This window comes from Symphodus melops (genome assembly GCF_947650265.1).
Source record: "Symphodus melops genome assembly, chromosome: 2".
NCBI classification, from domain to species: Eukaryota; Metazoa; Chordata; class Actinopteri; order Labriformes; family Labridae; genus Symphodus; species Symphodus melops.
The window spans coordinates 10,387,089-10,407,790 of NC_136692.1; the positions used below are offsets into that span (position 1 = coordinate 10,387,089).

The window sequence follows — 20,702 nt, forward strand, 5'->3', positions numbered from 1 at the left end:
ATCTGGTTTAGGTGGTGTTGCCAGTGTTGGGTTTTACTTTTTACTTGTCCTCAAGTGTCTTGTGTTCTTTGTTCCTCGTGTTTCCCGCCTGTCTGATTGCCCTGATTGTCCTCACCTGTGTCATTAGTCTCACCTGTGTCTAATTCCCTCATGTCTATTTAGTCTCTGTCTTTGTCACCCTCTGTGTGAGTTCATTGTAGTCAGTTTAGTTTGTTGGTTGAGTGTTATGTTTCTGTGTTATGTTTTTTATGTGTGTGTGTTTCTTCAATAGTCTGTAGTATATCTCCCTCTGCTCTCTGGATTTATTTTGTTTTCTTCTTGTGGCTTTTTTTTATTATTACTTTTTTGGATTCATTTGAGTAAGTTTTTGTTTTGCCTTTTTATTTAAATAAACTTTTTCATATTTTTTTAGCTGTAATTGGGTCCTCCTCTCTGTTTTCTGCCCGCACCCTTGACACTACCAGGAGAGTTACAGTTTCACTGTCGCAGGCCTACCACCATAACTTCTCACGTGACATTTTATCTTCAAACAGTGTTATAGGTGCTACATTTCCTCTGAGGACAGTGTGTTTAGAGTTATGAACATATGCCATTGACAATGTAAATTTCTCAAACTTTCACATTTCCATACCAAGTCTCCATAGTGCACATTTAACAAGTTTCACAATAATAAATGTAAACACGGTTACATTTTCCTTAGGTTTGATTATATTGACCGGATTACAAGTTCATTACTAATGTTTGGAGATTTACATTTTCTCTGCTCCTTGCTGAGTTTGTTTTTGGCTTCCAGTATTGGCAAGCCTGTCTCTATGAAAGTTCCATCCAGGTGTAGTGCTATTTGTTTAAGAGAAGGCTCTAAGCTAAGCAGCTTTGCATTTGAAAAAGAAAAAATCTGTTATTTTTTTTAGATGTTACAATGTGCATGTACAGTAATACACGACTGAAAACCCAGATAGTAATGCTGCTTTTTCTGATCCTGTCTGTGTTGACATGTCCAATCATGACACATTTCTGTAAACCTCTCACAGCGATTGTGGCATCTGTTCAAATCTAGTTTGACGCTCCCTGCACCATGAATAATTGTTTCCACTGTGATCTAACAGCAAACAACAAGCTCACCAACATAACCATGGAAATCATTGAGCATGTTGTACTGTGGCTCTGAGTTTGATGTCATGTGTTAACACATGAAGTCATGATGTCTTGTCAGGGAGGGATCCTAGCTGGAGAGAAAATGTTGATTAATGTTGTACTTTAACATCTGTGTTTGTCTGTTTTGGCACCAGTCTCTTGTGATTTGGGGCATAAATTGTGGCCTCTGCAGGATCCAACATATTGATTTATGTGAGAAAATTGAATCTGGACTTTGTAAACATTTGTGGTGTTTTTTTTTCAGTGAGTCTGTATGTTCTTTTTCTGCATCTGTGTGCATGTCAGTCCCCTGGTTGTATATCTGGTTTTGTCACACCCCTAATTGCGTAGTGATTTCTGTGACCTCATGTGTTTACACAGGCTGACTCAGTGAGGACTACTGCTGAAATGCAAGACCAAGGCCGCTGAAATCTCATATTCCCTGGCCCGATCACTTACTTATGAAGACACGCTTTCCAAGGAGTCTGCTGCTGTGGCCTTTTCCTTCTGCCTCACTTAACTCATGGCTTATCGCATAACAAAACAAACCTCACTCGGCGACCACCTCGGAGAGTTTTGGGTGGTTTTAAGCGAGGCTGTTGGTTTTTGTCAGGCTTTTTGTTTCTGAGCAAATAGAGGGTTTTTTTTTTAGATTTTACACCTCCTCTATGTCATGTTTCGCACTTCCTCAATCCATCTCAATACCAAGTAATTAACACAAATTCTCCCATCACTGAGCACTTCCTCTTCCTCTTTGTGTTTATCTTTCCGCTCCTCTGTTCTTCTCTCCATGCACTCTTCATTCCTTCTCTCACCTTCCTTGCTCTCTGCTCCTGGATTCAGAGCTTGTTTACTCTCCCTGACCACAGCACTGACTCGCATCCATGAAATGATGCAATTAAGGTTCCCACTGGGGCTCAATCTGTCATGTTAACACATGCTAAACCCCGACAGAGGGCGGAGAGCAGAGCTGAGTGTCGGACGACAGGTAAGACTGACGGGGGTGAGGGGCGGCGGTTATAAAATGAGGGGAGTGTTACGCCTTGTGCTGATGAGGAGGAAAAATGTATTCAAGGTAAATAAAAACACGGCACTGACTGGAGAGTATTCTAAAAGGTTGACTGAATGTGTATGTCAGTTTTCAAATCTCTACATGTCATTTCCAAAGACTTTATGACCTTTATTTGTTCTTTTATGTGCACTTGACTTTTTATATGGAGTGATTTGCAGGAAAACAGAATTTCAATTTAAAAACATAAACATTGAATTAACTTGAATGTTTTAACTGTAAACTGGAATTTGCTTGCAGCTTTTTGTTGCAAGACAAGTTACGATGTATGGCCGTTTCAATGAAATTTCTCGAGCACATAGATAGTACAAATATAGATACAAATAAAGGGAGTGGGGGCTCGGTAGTCGATTGTTTCTCAATCAGAAGGTTGGGGGTTTAAGGTGAATGTGGGGTCAATGTGTGAACTGAGTGTGTGTAAAATGCACCTTGAATTGTCAGAAGATTCAAAAAGCACTACACATGTCCAAGCCCATTAAACAATTCCATTTGTCGGGTAGACACAATAGAGAGTTTTGTAGCTTTACAAGAAAAGGCACTAACCCATAAAAGTTTACCCTCCTATCATGTATACAACATGCACAACCAAAAGGAGTTGAATGAACTGAATGAAAAGTGAGTTTTGTGACAGACCTGTTTAGTATAGGATTATGAGGGCAGAGGAAAAAATGTTGATGTCAAATGTGCTGAGTAGTTGGTTGGATAAATAGCAGATAACACACTAGTGCTATCTGCTATTGGTTGAACAGGTTGAATTTTAGTTAAGTTGTGGGATCATACCTGAAACAGTGCTGGTTAATAGTGAAACATCAGATTGCCTCCATTAATAGATGTTACAGGAATTCCTGATAAGATCCCTCAAGAGTCTTAGTGAACAACATGTAGTGAGCAAACCTGGTGGAGATGGTGGAATCTGTAAGGGACTGAGGTCTGGACACACTCGAACGGAATTTGTGAAACAGGACACATTTAAAAAGTATGTAAGATAGTCTTCTAATATTGTTTTATTAGATTAATAAATCTTAAATTATTGTCACTGCTTATTAAGTTAGGTACTTATTGTTAATTGGGTAAGTTGTGAAACTTAAGTTGGAACTGGCCTCCTCATATTGTGGATGAAGTAGGAGTTTTATTTTATTATTTTAAAAGACCTACTAACCTGATTCTTCAGTCGATCTTGACTTAGAAACACATGTTTTGTTTTATTGTGAGCAAATGAATGAAATTCAACTTAAACTACTTCCTCAGGGGGTCTGCTTCCACTTTAAGAATAAACCTCTGACTGAAAACAATCCTGCTAATTTTTGGTATTTTTGGTACAAAACAATTCACAAATATTGGTGAAATGTGCTTCTTTAAGGGTAGGGGCAGTAGCAAATCGCTCCCTACACGTACATGTCTTACTCTGCATATATTGTACATTTCTGTGTGTGATCCACATTGAATCTGCATATGGCTGTCAAAGACAACACACCGCTCTTTGTCTGCCACCCCTTTCTGTGATCCTCAGCCTCAGTAGGTAAACAACTGCTGTTGGTTGAAATGGACCACCTAGGTATAAGTTTCCATGTGGGGGTATTCCCTGAAAGCAAAGCAAAGAGATTTTCCGAAACACATTAAAAAGAGTTATGCAAATGGTTTACGGCAGCGCTCGTGTGGCTGTATTGTTATATTAATCTGTATAAACTGTGGCTCATCTTGGCAGGACCCTTTGTTTGTCTTCACTCTTAATCTGCAGGGCTCATCTCGAGTTTACATCATCCAGAGTCAACAGAGGAACATCCGCAACAGCCTTACTGCTGACATTGTAGCTAACAGTGGGGTCAAACAGTGTTTGCGTGTCTCTGTCAACCAAAGCAACCAAGCAAAGCCAAAAAAGGTCAGCAACTGATAAAAATTGTCCACAGTAATTCACAGGGAACTGGCTACTAAAGCAATGCATGTCACTGTCTAATTCACAAGGAAATGAAAAAGTATGCAATATGCTGCTATCCCTAACTTTATTTATATTTTCTGTTGAACACTGACTTTCAACTATACCTAACCTTACAGTCTATTCAGCTAGTCCAAAATGGTGCAGCATGTTAACTGATTACGAGGAAAATAAATCATAATACTTTAATACCAGTCTCTCTGTACTGTTCTATAACATAACGTAAAACTTACAAAGCCCCCAATGCCCAGACACATTCGTATCTTAAAGAGCCCATTGAGCTGTATTACAGCTAAAGAACATCACGCTCCCAGTAGGCAGGACAGCTTGTAGTACATATAGTCTCTAAATGTATTATGGGAGGTAGACCCTTCAGTTATCAGGGCCTACTTCTTTGAAACCTACCAGTTAGGCTTCTGGAGATAGACACCCTCTGTACTTAAGAGTAGGCTTAAAACCTTGCTTTTGAAAAATGTAATAGTCAGGGCTGGCTCTGGAAGGACCAGACGAGTTATACTGATAATGCCAGCGGGACCTGACAAAGCCCCCCGTCCTTCCCTCTCTAACTTTTTTATCTCAATTAAGTAAATACTGTTTAATAATCAAGTTAAAAAGAAAATTAATCTTTTCACTTGTTGAATGAATCAGAATTTATTGTAAAACCAAAATGCTAATCAGAATTTAGGGAATAAAAAAAGATTGTGTATGGCTTTAGTATCACAATAACTTGCAATACTTTATGGCCTCTCAGTAAAAACCCACACACACTCAGAAAAATGCTTCCCCATAACTCCATCAGTGTCAGAAGGCACTCTACAAAATGAATCACAAATAAATCAAGTCAGTGTTATTCCAAAATAAAGGATCATAGATTATACATGCCCTTCTCCTAAGTGAAATATTGAACCAAATAGGAAATATTGTTCACTCCTTTTCAAAAAATATTGCCCATTCATTCTTCATTGCCACATAATGTTAAAAATGCATTGGTATCATTTTTATTTGCTGATGGTTCAGTGTATTTGCATTGTTAAGTGTTTTTCTTAGTATACTGCCATTGCCAAAGCCCTAATCCTTGTTTTGGTACGGAGACCGCCTGTGTTGGTGGTGTACTGTGTGCATCCTAATCTCTTCAAAGCTCTGTGTCGAATGGCTGCACTGCCTCTCTGTACACTGTGTACTCCTAGTTCAGCTATAGCCTAATAAGCATGGTAAAGAGGTGAAAGCAAGGTTGTTACACAAACAGACCAGAGAGAAGGCATTGCAGGTTCATAAACAAATGCATGCCTTTTTGACTTGGGTTCACAAACAATACTGAAACACACAGTAAATAATTTTCCAGTAAAATGACTTTACGTTGGCTGTAAACAAAGTATACTTTTGTATTTTTATAATTGAAAGATAAAAGCTGGCAGCAGAGATGCCTGCAATATACTATAATTTTACAGTATGAATAATGTAAAACTTTAAAGAAGAACTTTAAAGAAGTGGGATGTTAATCAGAATTGCAGCATATTTCTGTATTTTTACTGGCAGCAAAGATATCAGCAATATACTGTAATTCAGCATACAGCATAACTCCTTTTAGGATGTTACTTCAGCTTGTCACAGTTTACAATAGACGGGCACAATAGAAATGCAGCATTTTAAATGCATTTGAATTCCCCAAATAAGGGGACAAATAAAGTTGTTTTTTTTTATTGAAAAGATTATTTATAATATCAGTGCAACTTAGAATACAACTTAATTATTCTGGGAATGTAAATGTTTTATTGTAATGTACAAACAAGCAATAAAAACATATAAAGGATTGAAATTTAGTTAATTTTATTTGTAAGTGCGATGTCAACATGAATGCTGCTACTGTCAAACTAAAACAACGACAAATAAACTAACTCTAGGTGACCCAGCTATTCCAGCTTATTTTTAGTTTTTTTGGGTTAGGAAACACACAACGCCTATCTACACAATAAATGTATTTGTATTATTTCTTACATTTCTTTTGAGTAACTGACCTTTACCAAACATTAAAACATCTGAGACAATAGAAAAGGACACATTTTGTTTTTGGTTTTCAGTGTCAATATCGGACCAACAATACTGCAAATTTAGTTATTAAAAACACAGATGGAATAAAGGCATGTATTTTATATTCTAACATGAAACTTTATGTTCTATGTACCCACTCAGATTTTCTTTTTGCGCAACCTCTCCAGAACCCACCTGCCACCCACACTCATGCTGGATCTTTCCCTCTTTCGGTTTAAAAGAGAGAAAATTCTTTTAAAAATATTTTTTATATATTTAAAGAGGTTTTACCTGTTTAATTTAAATGATTTTATGCTAAAGATGTAACATTTAAGTTAAGCTATGTACAAGCGCAAATGACTTAAAGTTATGGAACAAAAAACCATATGTACAGTTACAGGTACACAATGGTTATCAATGTGGATATTGCACATTGTGTCCTGACCTCATCCCTGATTATAAGTCTTCAACCCCACACTCATGGGTGGCTCCTTTGCAAGCCCTTTCTGAACTCTGACCCCAGAATGTCCATTATCATGATAGATTGAATGCATATTTATTTGTATTTGGACATTCATTAAAAAACAAAACTAGTTGCATATACATTCCAATGGATATGCCAGTGTATGCACTACTGAAGGACGTCACCTTTTTTTCATTCGCTGTGCACAACTGTCCTTTACTGGCATACAACAGCAGAGATTGAGCATAAAATGTCAGATGGCTGGACTTCCCATACCACTGAAAGCTATCTCTCAGTGGCCGCACACTTCAAATAAGAGTAATTATTGTACGCTTTTGGGAGTTTCATAACCCCCCAGACTCACATGTTTATCATAAATATAATACATTGCTTCAATTATTTCATTTTTTTATTTTGCATGTTTTATTTTCTCTCTCTCTTTATTGTATGTTTAATACTCTACCGGCTGGGGAAACTTTCACAGGTAGTTCTGAAGGACACCAAATGGAAAACATTGACTTTTACCACTGTCTGTTTCACATAGATAAGCGAAATCTAAAGATATGCATTAAGGACATTTGTTACTTTTTTCCTGTTGAAACAAGCTAAATATACTCATACAGAAACCTTGTAAATCAGAACCAGATGTACTTTTGCTCTTTTTTCATTTGCATGCCACTATGAAGGCATGAATAAGAAAAACAGAGTTTTCAAACATTCAATAACAGACTCAGTACTCATTTGTCGCCTTTAACTCCAAATGAGAAGAAGCAATTATAAAAAATAATTTAATTAGATATTTCCAGTTCCAAGAACACTTGTTCCTTTGTTTTTAATCTACGTCGGGAAGGTCTGTTCAGCCAGTACTCTCAAAGAAAATGTCCAAAGAGCACACCATTATGTCAAGTACAATTTAATACGAGCAGACGAGCTGTCTATACCGCTTTCGTGCTTGACCACCAGCATTTTTCCAGGAATTTTATTTTCACATTGCCGGATTCTATCCATTCTCATCAGTTTTGATGGATATGCGTACATTTTTGAGCAGGTGGGGGTGAGGAAGAGGCTTCAGGCAAATTCTGTGATCTCTTTGTGGGGCTTCCCTTTTCAGGGGACGAATCAAAGACCACAGATGTGCTATACCTCTAATGTGGTCAAAAGAAGGAAAGATTTGTAGACACACACTAAATCTTGATCTGATTCCACCAAGTGCATGCTGGCAGACGGAGGCGTCACTTGCCACACACTGTGCTAGCACACACAACATTTATCATTCTGTTTTATTGTTGCGGACACTTTCTTTTTTCTTCGGTTCCCTCACTTGTACTCCTTTTTGGCAGGAAGGATTAAGTTTAATTGTATCGTTTATGACAGTTACAGAGTGAGGTTTGGCACTAATTCAAGACAGACCATGCCTAGTAATTCATGGTTTCTTTCCACCTCTGTGGCTGATGTGTGGTGGTGACACATTTGACAAAAACCATCCAAGATGAAGGGTTTGGTTGGGTGTTAAAAGCATGTGAACAGAAACAGGCACAAAGTTAAAAAGGAGCAGGGATACAAATTTAACAGAAAATATTCAATTTTCAACCAGCCGTCTTTCGTTTTTATTGCCATCAACCAATGCATCAATTATTCGTTTTTTTTACAGGTAGGATTTGTTCAAACGTAAAACAGATGTTGCTATGCTGAGTATTTTGTGTTGTGGTCTTCTCTGCTGAAGACCATAAGTGCAGGTGGCCTCTGATGATCAGTGGCATCCAGAGGCCACCTACCCACAGCAATCTCCCAATTAGATGAATAGGGTTAGGGAACACTGCAAAGTGTGTGGCATTTGTTGTTTTCAGGTCAGACAAATTGAGGTGTCAATTGGGAACAAAAAGTCTGGTTTGCCTTAAACTGATTTTACAAGCAGAATTATGTTGGCCTTGGTGGGAACTGGTGTAAATATTTTAATATGGCCCCTTCGTGAAGCTGTAGTGAGGTCAGCAATGACATCAACTTAAAAAGGTTTTTTTAACAGCTGATGTTCATTCACTAGACAGATGTAACGTTTAAGAGTTGTGTGTGTGTGTGTGTGTGTGTGTGTGTGTGTGTGTGTGTGTGTGTGCGCGCGCGCCTGTGTGTTCCTGTGTGTGTGTGTGTGTGTGTGTGTGTGTGTGTGTGTGTGTATGTGTGTTTGAATGTACGCTTTGAATCTTGCATGGTGAGAGGACCACCAGGCCTCCAGACATGGACTCCGCCTTTGAGCTTAATACAACTGATTGCACCCTGATCAGTGCTGGTAATAGTTAAGGCTTCAAAGGCTCTCTGAGGCAGCCAGCAGATATTTCCGACCCAGAGTTGTAAGTCCCAACTTTCAGAAAACATTGAGTCCTCCTCTGTGCCTGTCTTTCATTTTTGATAATACTTAATGAATATATTTAGTTTCTTTTCTTTTAGTCCTATTGCAGTATGCTATATGAGACGGATGCACAATATCATAATAATATAGTCATTGTGGAAAAACGAGCTTTACAGTTCATTCTTGACTTTTAAAACACTATTTGAAAACTCAAAAAGTTTTCTCTATTTTAAAAGAAATATTAAAGAAAACCTCTATAATTCTTAACTTCTGTGACTTCTCATCTATTGTTTGGTTTGAAGTTATTTTCCTTTTAGGGAAATAGAAAGCTCTTATACCACTGTCTTTCTCTTAATTTGGATTTAGCCTGAGAGCCCCATGCAGGCTTTTTCAAAAACAGAATATTCTGTTCGTGTTAGAAACAAGGTTTCATGTTCTCATCTCATAAAAAAGACTAAAGCAAGATCCTTACCTATAGCAGTTCGTGGTAAATAGCATTCATTGCCAAACAAATATAGAAAACATAAATGAATACAGCAATAATTTGAACGCAAATAAAATTAAACAAGTTTGATATTTAGAAAAAGACAAACAGTCCAAAAGCTTTGCAATTATTAAATGCAACATAATTTTCTTGATGGTTGACCCAGTTAACTTTTACCTGCAGAAGACGCAATCTCAGCTGTTGAGGGACTGCCTGAATTGTGCCAGCATGTAGGTCCAATTAATCAAAACATATTGTAATGACGAGACCATGTGATTACAGCAGTAACAACTTAGAACATCAGTGTACGTTGCATTGTGGACTGTTGTTTCTGAGGACTGAAAACTGTCACAGTAACATCAACAGACATTCCTTTAAGTTCTCAGAATAACAACAATATATCTGATGATGCTGGTTGTGTGCGACAGTGCAGAACAAACAAGCAGATTCACATGAAGCAGATGTTGTTTGGTTACCGTAACTTGAACATATGATGTCCGTTCTTGGCATTCCTGTTCTTTAATCCTGTCCCTGTAATTCCCCATTTGTTTTCATCCCTCCCTCTCTTTGTTTGCACACAGGTGAGCTGTCACTCCCCTTACTCTCAGCACCCTACAATTAAACCATGCGACCTCCCCCCTCTGCTTCTCAAACAGTCACACACTTAAATGCCCTTTCGCACACCTCGAAATTGCCTTCTTAACACTCTTGTACACATACAAGTGAAACAAGTGTTTTTTTGTGCGCAGGTTTCAGATGACAAGGTGTGGCTGATATGAACTTAATCCAATATTGTAGAAACATTTGTGGAACAAAATGATTGAAATTAGCACACGGGCCTTTGTAATGATGGCACATTTCATTACACTCTCCTTTACTTTTCATCAGGACAGGTAAGCATCATTTCATGATTCTTTTTTTTACATGAAGAAATGTTTTTAATTTACTCCACGTCTTTAAAAAAAAAAAAAAGTGTGTTAATCTTACTCATATAGACTGTTGGTTGGCTCTTCCAGTACAGCTTGAGCATTTAAAATGAACCCACTTGGCCTGTGTCTAATCATTTTTAATAGCCTCGTATTGCAGTGTGGGTGTGAGGAGATTTTACAGCGGGTACAAATAAGGCTTTGTCAGTGGTTCTGTAGGCCATATACTTTATTGGACCTTTGTTTATGACAGCAGATTTTAATGAGGGAAAAAATTAGAATTCAAGTGTTTTCTGCTGAATGTATGATAATGAGAAAGGTGTTTCATGAGTAGTTACAGTGTATAGCTGTAGTGATTAGTGTGCTCAAAATATCTCACAACAAACTTTTATTGATATGTTCTTCATATACGTACTGTAGACAAAGCATTTAGGCACCCGTAATACAAATATCAGTTGAAATATAAGTTTGCTTAACGTGATGAGAAGATCTGAATGAGCAAAAAGACAAATATTTCAACAGACCTGAAAGATTTCAAAAGTATCACCTGAGGAGAAGTGCTTGTTTTAAAGAGATAATGTTAAAGAGAAATGTTTCATTTAGTTATACTTTAATTAGTTTGGCTTTGTCTAAAATGACCTCTGAATGACAATTACGTAAATGCAGTGCATATACTCTCAAAATGTGTCAATGCTAGCTTGCCTGTCTCGTGATAGCCCCACATTACAATGCATCTGTGATATGACTATAGATGTGTTAAAAGAGCTTTGAGGCTGATAAAAGATTTCACAAGACTTGTTTATGTTTAACAGATGAAATACTGTGTTTTGCTTCATCTGTAGTCTTAATATGGATCTTTGGCCTGTGATCATTTGCTTCTTTCTGGCTCAAGAGACAATTTAAGAAATGTGATAGCACTGTATACACTGTTTCCTTTTGACTTTATCATTTTAAAATACCATTGATCTGTCATTACTCAAACAAAGAACATGTGAATGCTGCTGACTTCAAACTTTATTTAAAGTTAATCTATTTGGCTTCCTTTACAATGTATCCCCTAGCTCAACTATTAGTCTGTGTGCAGACTGTGCTAAAATTGAAGCCCTGGAGGTTTGATGATGCTTAATGGTCTGTTAACCTTTTGTCCTGCCTTGCAGGTCAGTGGTGGATATGTTGACGAACTCGAGAGTTCGCACACTGCCAGGACTCTGCAGCTTTGGTCAAACAACTTCCTGTTGTTTGGGATGGAGGAATGTTAACGGTATTTGTCAGCGTAAGTCATTTTGCAGTTTAGTAACAGCACAAATACAGTGACATATTACGGTTCAAAGTTTGTCATCCCAACAAAACAACTAATAGTAGGGGAGTTTTTTGAATCTCGTCTTTCTCAGATGTCTTACTCCACAAAAACTCAGCAGAATTTTTCACTAAACCACATTTATCAATGGATGTACAAATGTATTTAAACACTGAAGAGAAACTGGCACATAAAGTAGCTAAGGACTCAAATATTTTATGAATGAGATTTGCTGGACTTGTAATTAGGTAACTACTTTATTTGCTTCCACAGTTACCATATCCCTCCTAGCTGTAATATATAACATTAGTCTCTAAATGGAACATGTTGTAGTTTAATTTTAATAAAATGATGGATCTTGTCTTATATTAGTGTACAGATGTTTGAAATATCGGCATGATTTGGTTTGCATTGTATTTACAATCCTCCACAGCGGTGTGCAACAAGTCATGTGTAAATGGCAAATGTGTGGGGCCAGACAAGTGTTTATGCTCCAAGGGTTATAAAGGACCTCAGTGTGACGAAGGTAGAGTATAATTCCCAACGTCATTGTCTGTCTCGTGGTTACAATTTCTTATCCATTGCCTGTTTTCCCCAGCATCATTTACTGTAATGATTTCTATCTGCTGCTTGAATTATGTTTCATATTGACTCCAGATGTGAATGAGTGCGGTTTCCTGGAGAGACCGTGTACCCAGCGCTGCATGAATACACACGGTAGCTATCGCTGTTACTGTGAACCTGGATACACACTCAATGCAGATGGATGCACCTGCACCAGTGAGTAATTTTCATTTTCAACTCAAAATTCAAGGTCATAATCTACCACCTGAAACCCATTTGAAGAAAACTAGTAAACTGACTGATTATTTATGCACAAGAAGCAAAAGTCCAAATTTTCTAAAGTGATCTGATCTCTTCAAGATATTGAATAGATAGTTATGGTATGTTGTATATAAACAAACAAAACAACATTTCTTTAATGATGTTGATAAACATTGTCTTAACATTTTCTATCCCATTGCTGAATTGTAAACATAGGATATAATAGATCACGTAAACTTTAAGATTTTTAAAAAATGAAGGATCTTGTTCTTAAACATTATAGCATATATATGACTCATAATAGTCAACATTTCTCACCACTTGTGGCCACAACAATGAAAATAACAACTTTTTTTGTTTGTTTTTTGACAGAAAGCGCTACTAGATTTCCTGCATCACTAAATGTGGTTTTCATTTGTAGTCAGAGTTTATCAGAGACAGTACATGTTTATTGTGCGCAAGTATTACTGTTTGTTGGTGTGACAGTTTGTGTGTGTTTACTTATGTATCTTTTTGAGAACCTACAAATCTTTTAACCCTTCGAGTCCGACATTATTTGGGAAAGTGAGGAGACTTTGTTGGATCGAGCTTCATAAGAGGGTCTTTTTAAGGGGTTAAGACTTGATTTAGTATTTTAAGTCAGAATAAGGTTTAGGTCAGTCTGTGATCTTTGGGTTAAGAATGTATTTTTGATTGTGGGCTGGGGATTCATTGTTCTTAACGTGGCACCTCACATGAACAGAAAAACAAGCATGTGTGTATTCTCCTCGCTGTGATCCACAGTGGCCTAATTCTTTGACCGATCCTCAGCCAGTGTTTCTCTGTCTGTCTTTCAGGAGAGGCCACATGTTTCTCCCTGCGCTGCCAGTTTGGTTGCCAGATGGAGAGAGGGGAAGAAGTGCGCTGTCTCTGTCCCCCAGGCCTCCACCTGGCTGCTGACAACAAAACCTGTGAAGGTAATGCTGCCTCAGAGACGAAACACAGCTCATTACTATGTTGAATTACCACAGAAAGGGTAGATTTAATGCTTTTCCCCTTTTTAAGCCCAACATTATGTCAGACATGAAAACAGGTAGTTCAGGCAAATAAAACGTATTAAACAAGTAACTACCCTTCATTATATTATAATGTATATTATATTTGTTGTGTTCTATCCTTAATAAGACTCAATTTTGGCTTTTTGACTCTCTTTTTTGGAAGCAAATTTGGAGTTACATTTGGACATGCTATTATGCCAATTGACAGGCTGCCTTAGAGACATGTCACTTCCAAATAATCAGGGGATATACCGTAGAAGGAACTGTGGTTACAAATTCTATTTTTTTTTTTTTTTTTTTTAACCTTTTTTTGTTAATGTAATGTTTTCCTCCTGCAATTTCCTGTGGACAAAAGAAACTGACATTCTTCTATCAGTAATAATTTCTTTCTGCTTCTATTACGTCAGCTAGCGTTCCATGATCCATGATCATACAAGTCCACATGGTTTATTTTTGGTTTTATTTATCACACAGGTGAATCCCACAGCTTCCCATGCACATTAAGTCAACTTACCGCTGTAAAGTCACCACCAGCACCTCTTCACTGCATCTGTCCACCCAATAGGGAAAAGGCCTTTAATTACCTGAAGTAAAGAAACACATACCCTGGACTCTCTCCTCAGTGTCCCACGGCTTTACGACTGAAGTCCTTCTCAATAGCAGACTTCTTCTGTCCTGTAATGAACATGACTTCAGCAGCTTCTCTCAGGGCCATTAACACATTTTCACACAGGGGCTAAGTGTTTTGGTGGGGAAAGATTGAATGTCCAAGAGCAAAATTAAATGCCACACTGATGCAAAACTATGATTACAGTAATATAGGGCATGGAGCAACATGTTTAACATTTTCTTTTTTTAAATCTAATGTCAATCTTCTTTGGTGTTCTTTTTATTCTTAGTAGGAAGATGAGGTCATTTCTGCCATATTTGTTGGATGTGTTTTGCTGCCAATTTTGAACGGTCTTAGGAGACTAAAAACTTGGAAAAGGATGTAGGTTAGTGGGTCAATTGTAATGTTGTAACTATGGCCATTCACATATGACAAAACAAATAATACCAGGTAGTTTGAGTGTCATTCTTTGAAAAATGCAGCCAAGCAATACCATGATGAAGTATGTCATTTTGTAAACCTGAAGTCAAAGATTGTGTGTTGGGGCGATTCCCAGTTTTGAAGAGAACGCCACCTTTCAAAGCCTCAGTACAAAGATGTGGTTACAAGGTCAAAGTACTCATTTGTAACATTTTCTTAAGGTAATTATTGTTTTGAACAAAGACAAGAAACATCTAAGCGCCTTGTCCTTACAAGTTAAGGTCTGTGTGTATGTGTACTTGTGTAGCTTTAGAAGGTGATGGCGGGCTCGAGGATGTGGCCAAAAAGTTTGACGGACAAATGTGTTGCTGGTGATTGACAGTTGTTTGTTTTGTGTTACAGATGTGAACGAGTGCAACCATGACGCTAACGTGTGTCCACCTCGGAAGATGTGCAAGAACACTTTTGGCAGCTTTGTTTGTGTGTGTCAGGAGGGTTTTGTGATGGGGACACTCCAGGGCTCGGTGCGATGTCGAGGTGTGTTCTTTATTTCTTACCAAACAAAGTCAAACACTTCTCTTTATATGCAATACCTTGTTATTTTGGTTTGGTAACATGCTGCTCATAAAATGTTTAACTAAGGTTAATGTGCAATTATGCCAACGAGTGAAAAGACTTGTTTGATGTTTTCTCAAGGGCGAGCTGTCATCAAGGGGAAATATTTGCACAGTTCCATTTGTTAGGGATACATGTCTGAATTGAAGCCATTTTATATTAATGAAACTCGTTTAAGCTGTTGCAGCATGTTGGCCCTTGTCACTTGCCATAGTTCGTACATATTTGGCAGTAAATTGAAAACATGCAGAGAGAGTAAATGGGATACATTGTATAACAGCAGTCACCCACAAAAATCCTGCCAAAGATATTAAAACGCAGTCTTGTGCATCTTAGACCACCGGGCCACAGGGACGCACATGTATGACATTTTTAAAACCACTCTCAGATCTGTTCCATGTCCAATCCTGTAAATGAAAAAAACGGATCACAGCACAGCTCCACATGTTCTCCTCATCTGTGCTAATTGGCAGAGAGAGGGATCATGTGAAGATGTGCTTTGGCAGCAGAGGATTCAGAGACCATGTTTATTTGATGAGCAGTCATAGCTCACCCACTCAGCTGTGGGCTCACCCACGAGCTGTTTTTGTTTTCATCCATGTGATGAGCATTGCAAATATCTCTGTCGAGCAGGTTTCAAAGACAGAGTCCTCAAAACCCTCTGTACTGAGCTATGAAGCAGCCTTGCTCTCATAAAAAGTGATTCAATATGTGCTGTCATTTCAAACTGCTTTCTCCTCAGATAAGGATGAATGTTTAACTGGGTCTCACCGGTGCAGCCGTCACGCTCAGTGTGTCAACACAGATGGTTCCTACACCTGTCAATGTTTGGAGGACTTCTTCGGCAACGGACGCACCTGCTGGCCCAAGAGATCCCCACAGTCCAAGGCTGACATGTACTTCAACTACAAACTCTCCAAAAGGACCAAGCCCATACAACCTCCATCATAACGCTACTTTTTCCAGCCCACATCATCAGAAGGTTACTTCACACACGTTCAGGTTAAAAATGTGTGCAACAGAGGTGAAACAGTTTTCATACTGAAATCTCAGGTGCTTTTCCAAGTTATGCTTTTAGTTGTCAGCACAACTGGACACCTTGTTTCCCCTTTTCTGTTTAAGTATGTTATTTCTACCGATAGCCAGCAAAGTAAAAAGCCTGCAGTACCCCCCGAGCACCTGTTTGACGTATTTGAAGGAACCCTTCATTTAACAAACACAGAACAACAGGAGCACACTCTGTACTTTGCTCATGTGCTCCAGCCTAAATGGACTGTGATGACAGGAGAGTTTTTCTTTGCGCTGGCATCACCACTGTCACAGAGACACCAGCCCTGTGAGAATGCCATCAGGTTGAAGTTTTCTAAATGAAAAAAATTGCTTTTTTGTGGAACTTCATCTAAATTTGTTAATAAAAGGCTGACCTCTGCTGGCTGGAAAGATAAGAGAAAAGGCTGTATCAAAAAAGGAGAGGATATGTGTGTAAAATGGAAAGTCAAATGTTTGTAAAGGGTTATTATGACTCTATTTTCAATTGAACCCTATCAAATGGGGGGACAAACCTGTAGCCAGTGTCAAGGCCTTTAAAGTTTTTCTAAAACACAGACTGATGTTTTATCTCCTGCCCTCTTCCTCTGTTATGCCACAGGGAATGTTTTCAGACTTAGTAAGTCACACGCAGGGCAGACTACCACACAGCAAGAGAGCACAGACAGGTCAGACCAACCAAATACCAAGAATCTTTGTCTGTCAGCAGCTGTCTGGAAACCTCTTCCTGAGTTCGGAGAGCAGAAAAGTGGAAATTGAAGTTTGTTTTTTGATGTTTTCCTCGGGGTCAATTTCAGGTTTCCTTCCGAATGATTAAGTTTGTGACCCCAGGAGACAAGGAATTGCAATCGTTTGAGATAATAACTGTAATGATGGGAGGCAGTGGTAGGGGGCACTATGTGTGGTATAGTGTCAGGGCCTCACTTGTAGTCCAGGAGGATTTGAGGTGCTGAGAGAGTCGGTCTTGCAGTGAGAACAAGCAGCTGCTGCCTGCTGAAGGGCCCTGCCACTGACCCTATTCATCCCAGCAGCAGGTGTCACATCAAGTCCCCGCCTCACCCTCATGCACACACATTCACACATGTGCTCTACACACACCCATGTGCAAAATCGCATTGCTTCGTGCACGTTTACGCACACACTCATACAGATGAGTGTGTGACTGAGGGGGGACCTGGAACTACTTACAGAGAACAAAGAAGGAAATCAGGAAAAAATGCAGCCTCTTCGAATAAATCTCACCACAATGCCGAGAAAAAATCCCCAACCTCACCCCCAGAAACTCAAGAAAAACCTTGTTTCTCTCTTTCAAAGCAGTCAAAAGTGTCTTACAAAAGCAGAAATAGAAAACATTTTAGATAAAAGGATCCAGGCCCCCTCTCTGAAAAGGACCTCACACTAAGTTGTGTGTAATTCCTACCAGAAACTGGTTTATTTACCAAAAAATAATAAGATTTAATGCCAAGGCACTTGGGCCACAAATAAAGGACAACAAGTGGTGGGTGCTCTAAAGGGGGGCTAGAGAGAAAAAAGGAGTATGATGAAGCAGGGGTTGGAAATTTTCCCTTTTCTTCTGCTTGTTATTTTCTGGTTCTCTGTTTACACGGCACACAAGATTTGAGTAACAGTGGCGGTGGAACTGTGTGCAGAAAGGCCTGCGCAAAAAAGATAAAAGAAAACAATAAACATGTCAGAGGAATTTGGACATCTGCATTGACACAAGCTCTCACACTGAGGCCATGGCAATTTCACGAATCAAAGCGCTGCTGCCTCGGCTTTCCTTATATAAGGAAAAATCAACATTTATCCTGAGAAAGTGAGCAATGATGCTGACAAGTGCAATAGAGCCAATGACAATACAATAGCAGAGATGCTAGAAACAACTGTGCCACCCACGTAGCTGAAAGCCTGTGCTTTCAAACACCACCGCTGAACTGTAAAACCACTAAAACCCCTGTGTTGCCCATACAGTCCTTTTCACTTTAGCTTGAAATAAGCCAGCCTTTTCTCCCTGTGCTCCATCAGAGGAGGCTTTTCCAAGGCTAATTCTGGTATTATGTTCCACATCTCCTCCGACACACAGTCACTTTACGGAGGACTACAGCGTAGTGTTTTCCATGAATGAATTTAAATTATAAATGCTGACCAATCCCACTCTGGGGAAATGGGCCAAAACTTGAACCCTTGGCGTACAATTATAAATCTTGTTAGGGAGCCATTTTCTATTGCTTGCCTTGTCCTACAAAAATCTGCAGCAGAGTGGAGAGAGTGTGACAGCTCACTGCCTACAGCAACCTTCCCAGATTTCTTTTCTTCACTATTGAATGTGACTGAAATGAGCTGAACTAAATAAAAGCGAGCTTATTGCTTCCGTTGCCAAATCATTCCCCGTATTTGTGAACCTGTGCCAAAAGAAAGGAGAAACAGAAATAAGCTTGAACCACTCGAGTGCAGAAATTAAAATAGACACACATCACAGCAGCTTACCTAACCCACTATTCCCAATTTTGCCATGGTGATAATTAAAGCTCTCTGTTATCTTTAAGGCAGCGCTGTCCTCTCTGTCACTTTTAAATCACATTATGTGGAGTAAATACATGTGAGTCATGTGACCCTGTGCACCCGCGCATCCTTGTAATTCTCATTCATGCTAATACAGTCCTGATGAATGCTCTGCTGTGTGGTGGCGAGTGTGTGTGTGTGTGTGTGTGTGTGTGTGTGTGTGTGTGTGTGCGTGTGTGTGTGTGTGTGTGTGTGTGTGTGTGAAAACAGAAAACATGATGTGGAAATATCCAAAAAGACCTCAAATGCATTAAAAGTTTACTCAGACACCTTTGTTGAAGCCACACACGCACTTGCTTCCTGAGTTGTTGTGTATCAGTGACCTTAATTCATGTTTCAAATCCTTATGATGACTTTGAACTCTGTTTGAACATTTGGAGAAAAAAAAAAAAGCCACCCTCTTTTTCTCTCTTTTCTCCTGCCTGCTCCTTTTCTCTCCACAAGGTGCGTATAACAACTGGAACAGCTCACATCATAACATGAAAGTGGAGACTTGACCTGACCGGAATTCACTGTGTCTAAATCATTCTTAATATGAGAGCCGGGCAGCCTTGTTCAGGGGATTATCCTCCATAGAACAGGAAAGATTTCTAGCTAATCTTTATAGGAATGCCCACTCTGGAGAAGGTGAGGGGAAGTGGCTGGGACCAAAGGTTTCTCCTGGAAGTCAACACAATTTCTTATTTTGCTGTGCAGTAATCTGGGCCCTAACACTGGGAAGACCACTATCTGTGCACTATGTTATATGGAGGAAAGAGTTTGTCTTCAGCCTGAACAGAAATTAAATGTCCGGATTAGTCTTTATTTAATACTTGTTAATGAATTGTTTTCATTTGTCAATATATGCAAGTTCCAGTTAACAAATATGTTAACTGGAATATACATATACATATATATGTATTGATTACTGTATATCTAGAAGTGTAAACAAATGTCTTTAAATTTGGGGGAGTGGGTTGGACAATTCAGTTCTAGAATTTATAAACTAACTTATTCTAAATGAAATTGTCTAATGAATTGATCATTTAAATGGATTTAGCTCAAAACCACAGCATAACACAAAAACAGTTTGGTATTTTTTGGCCATTCTGGCGTATTTTTTAGAAGTTTCGGTTGAAGCACACTGGCCTTTACAGATGCTATGATGCAATGGTAAAAGTTTGTTCAGATCTCGGAGCAAAAATGGTGTGGTTGAATTAATGACAGGTCACGGTTTTGTTAAAATCACCACTTTGTATGAAACCTTTCTCACTATAGGATACGATAAGAAAAATTTGTTTAAGTTCAGGGATTGTTGGATGTCGACATTCAGTTCAACATTTTTGAAAATATGTTTGTACGTTGCCAGTTTGTTTCAAACCTGTTCTGCTGCCCTCAAGTGGCCAACAAAATGTTACTTACAATGGTTAACCACAGTGTTTTTTCATTTGAGTAACTCAGTTCAAATAGGCTTCAAGAGGGCACCTTTGAAATCATAACCCAAGATTCCCATCGATCTGCCAGTGAACATGCTTCCTAAAGAATACATAGTATCCTATATGTAGCTTATACATGTGTGGAAAGTTCTGGCAAGAAAAGGGATGGGCACAGTTTAATTAGTGCTGTTCTGAAACAGTGGAATCGTTGTGAAAAAGTCCCGACAGCTGCAGAGGTTGTTTGTTGGCTATTTAACACAGCTCTCACTCCAGCCATGCACCCGTCCAACCATCCTTGTTTCTCTCTCTCTTTCACCTCCTTCTCTCCTGTGCTAGTTCAGGTGTCTAGTCAGCTACGGAAGCTCTGGGTGGCACCCACCCAGACTGGCCAAGCTGGCAGTGTCCACTCTGTTGAGGAATGTATGAGAGGGTTGCTGGCAGAGCTGGCAGCTTGGCAGGTTGTCCCGCTGGGGAATCACTCAGTGAGAGCAGA

General features: G+C 39.0%; 1 protein-coding gene across 5 annotated transcripts; it reads left to right on the forward strand.

Moving 5' to 3' along the window:
• Nucleotides 1–1,521: 1,521 nt before the first annotated feature.
• LOC306819747 (nephronectin) lies at nucleotides 1,522–16,789 on the forward strand. 5 transcript variants are annotated; one of them, XM_079337285.1, is made up of 9 exons: nucleotides 1,522–2,122; nucleotides 3,942–4,082; nucleotides 10,205–10,348; nucleotides 11,539–11,654; nucleotides 12,112–12,204; nucleotides 12,336–12,458; nucleotides 13,340–13,459; nucleotides 14,973–15,107; nucleotides 15,928–16,789. In XM_079337285.1, exons 3-9 carry the CDS (start codon nucleotides 10,272–10,274, stop codon nucleotides 16,134–16,136), a joined length of 873 nt encoding a protein of 290 aa, XP_079193411.1. In that variant the 5' UTR covers nucleotides 1,522–2,122; nucleotides 3,942–4,082; nucleotides 10,205–10,271; the 3' UTR covers nucleotides 16,137–16,789. The 5 variants fall into 5 exon arrangements, with proteins under 5 accessions (XP_079193411.1, XP_079193414.1, XP_079193412.1 ...); XM_079337288.1 differs by lacking the exon at nucleotides 10,205–10,348; XM_079337286.1 differs by lacking the exon at nucleotides 3,942–4,082.
• Nucleotides 16,790–20,702: the final 3,913 nt, after the last annotated feature.

Excerpts from the sequence above, each read along its gene's own strand:
- LOC306819747 (XM_079337285.1), top strand. The coding sequence starts at position 10,272 with ATGATTGAAATTAGCACACGGGCCTTTGTAATGATGGCACATTTCATT. Across the intron at positions 12,459-13,339 it reads AGATGGATGCACCTGCACCA|GAGAGGCCACATGTTTCTCC; the intron begins GTGAGTAATTTT and ends TCTGTCTTTCAG. Across the intron at positions 15,108-15,927 it reads GGGCTCGGTGCGATGTCGAG|ATAAGGATGAATGTTTAACT; the intron begins GTGTGTTCTTTA and ends CTTTCTCCTCAG.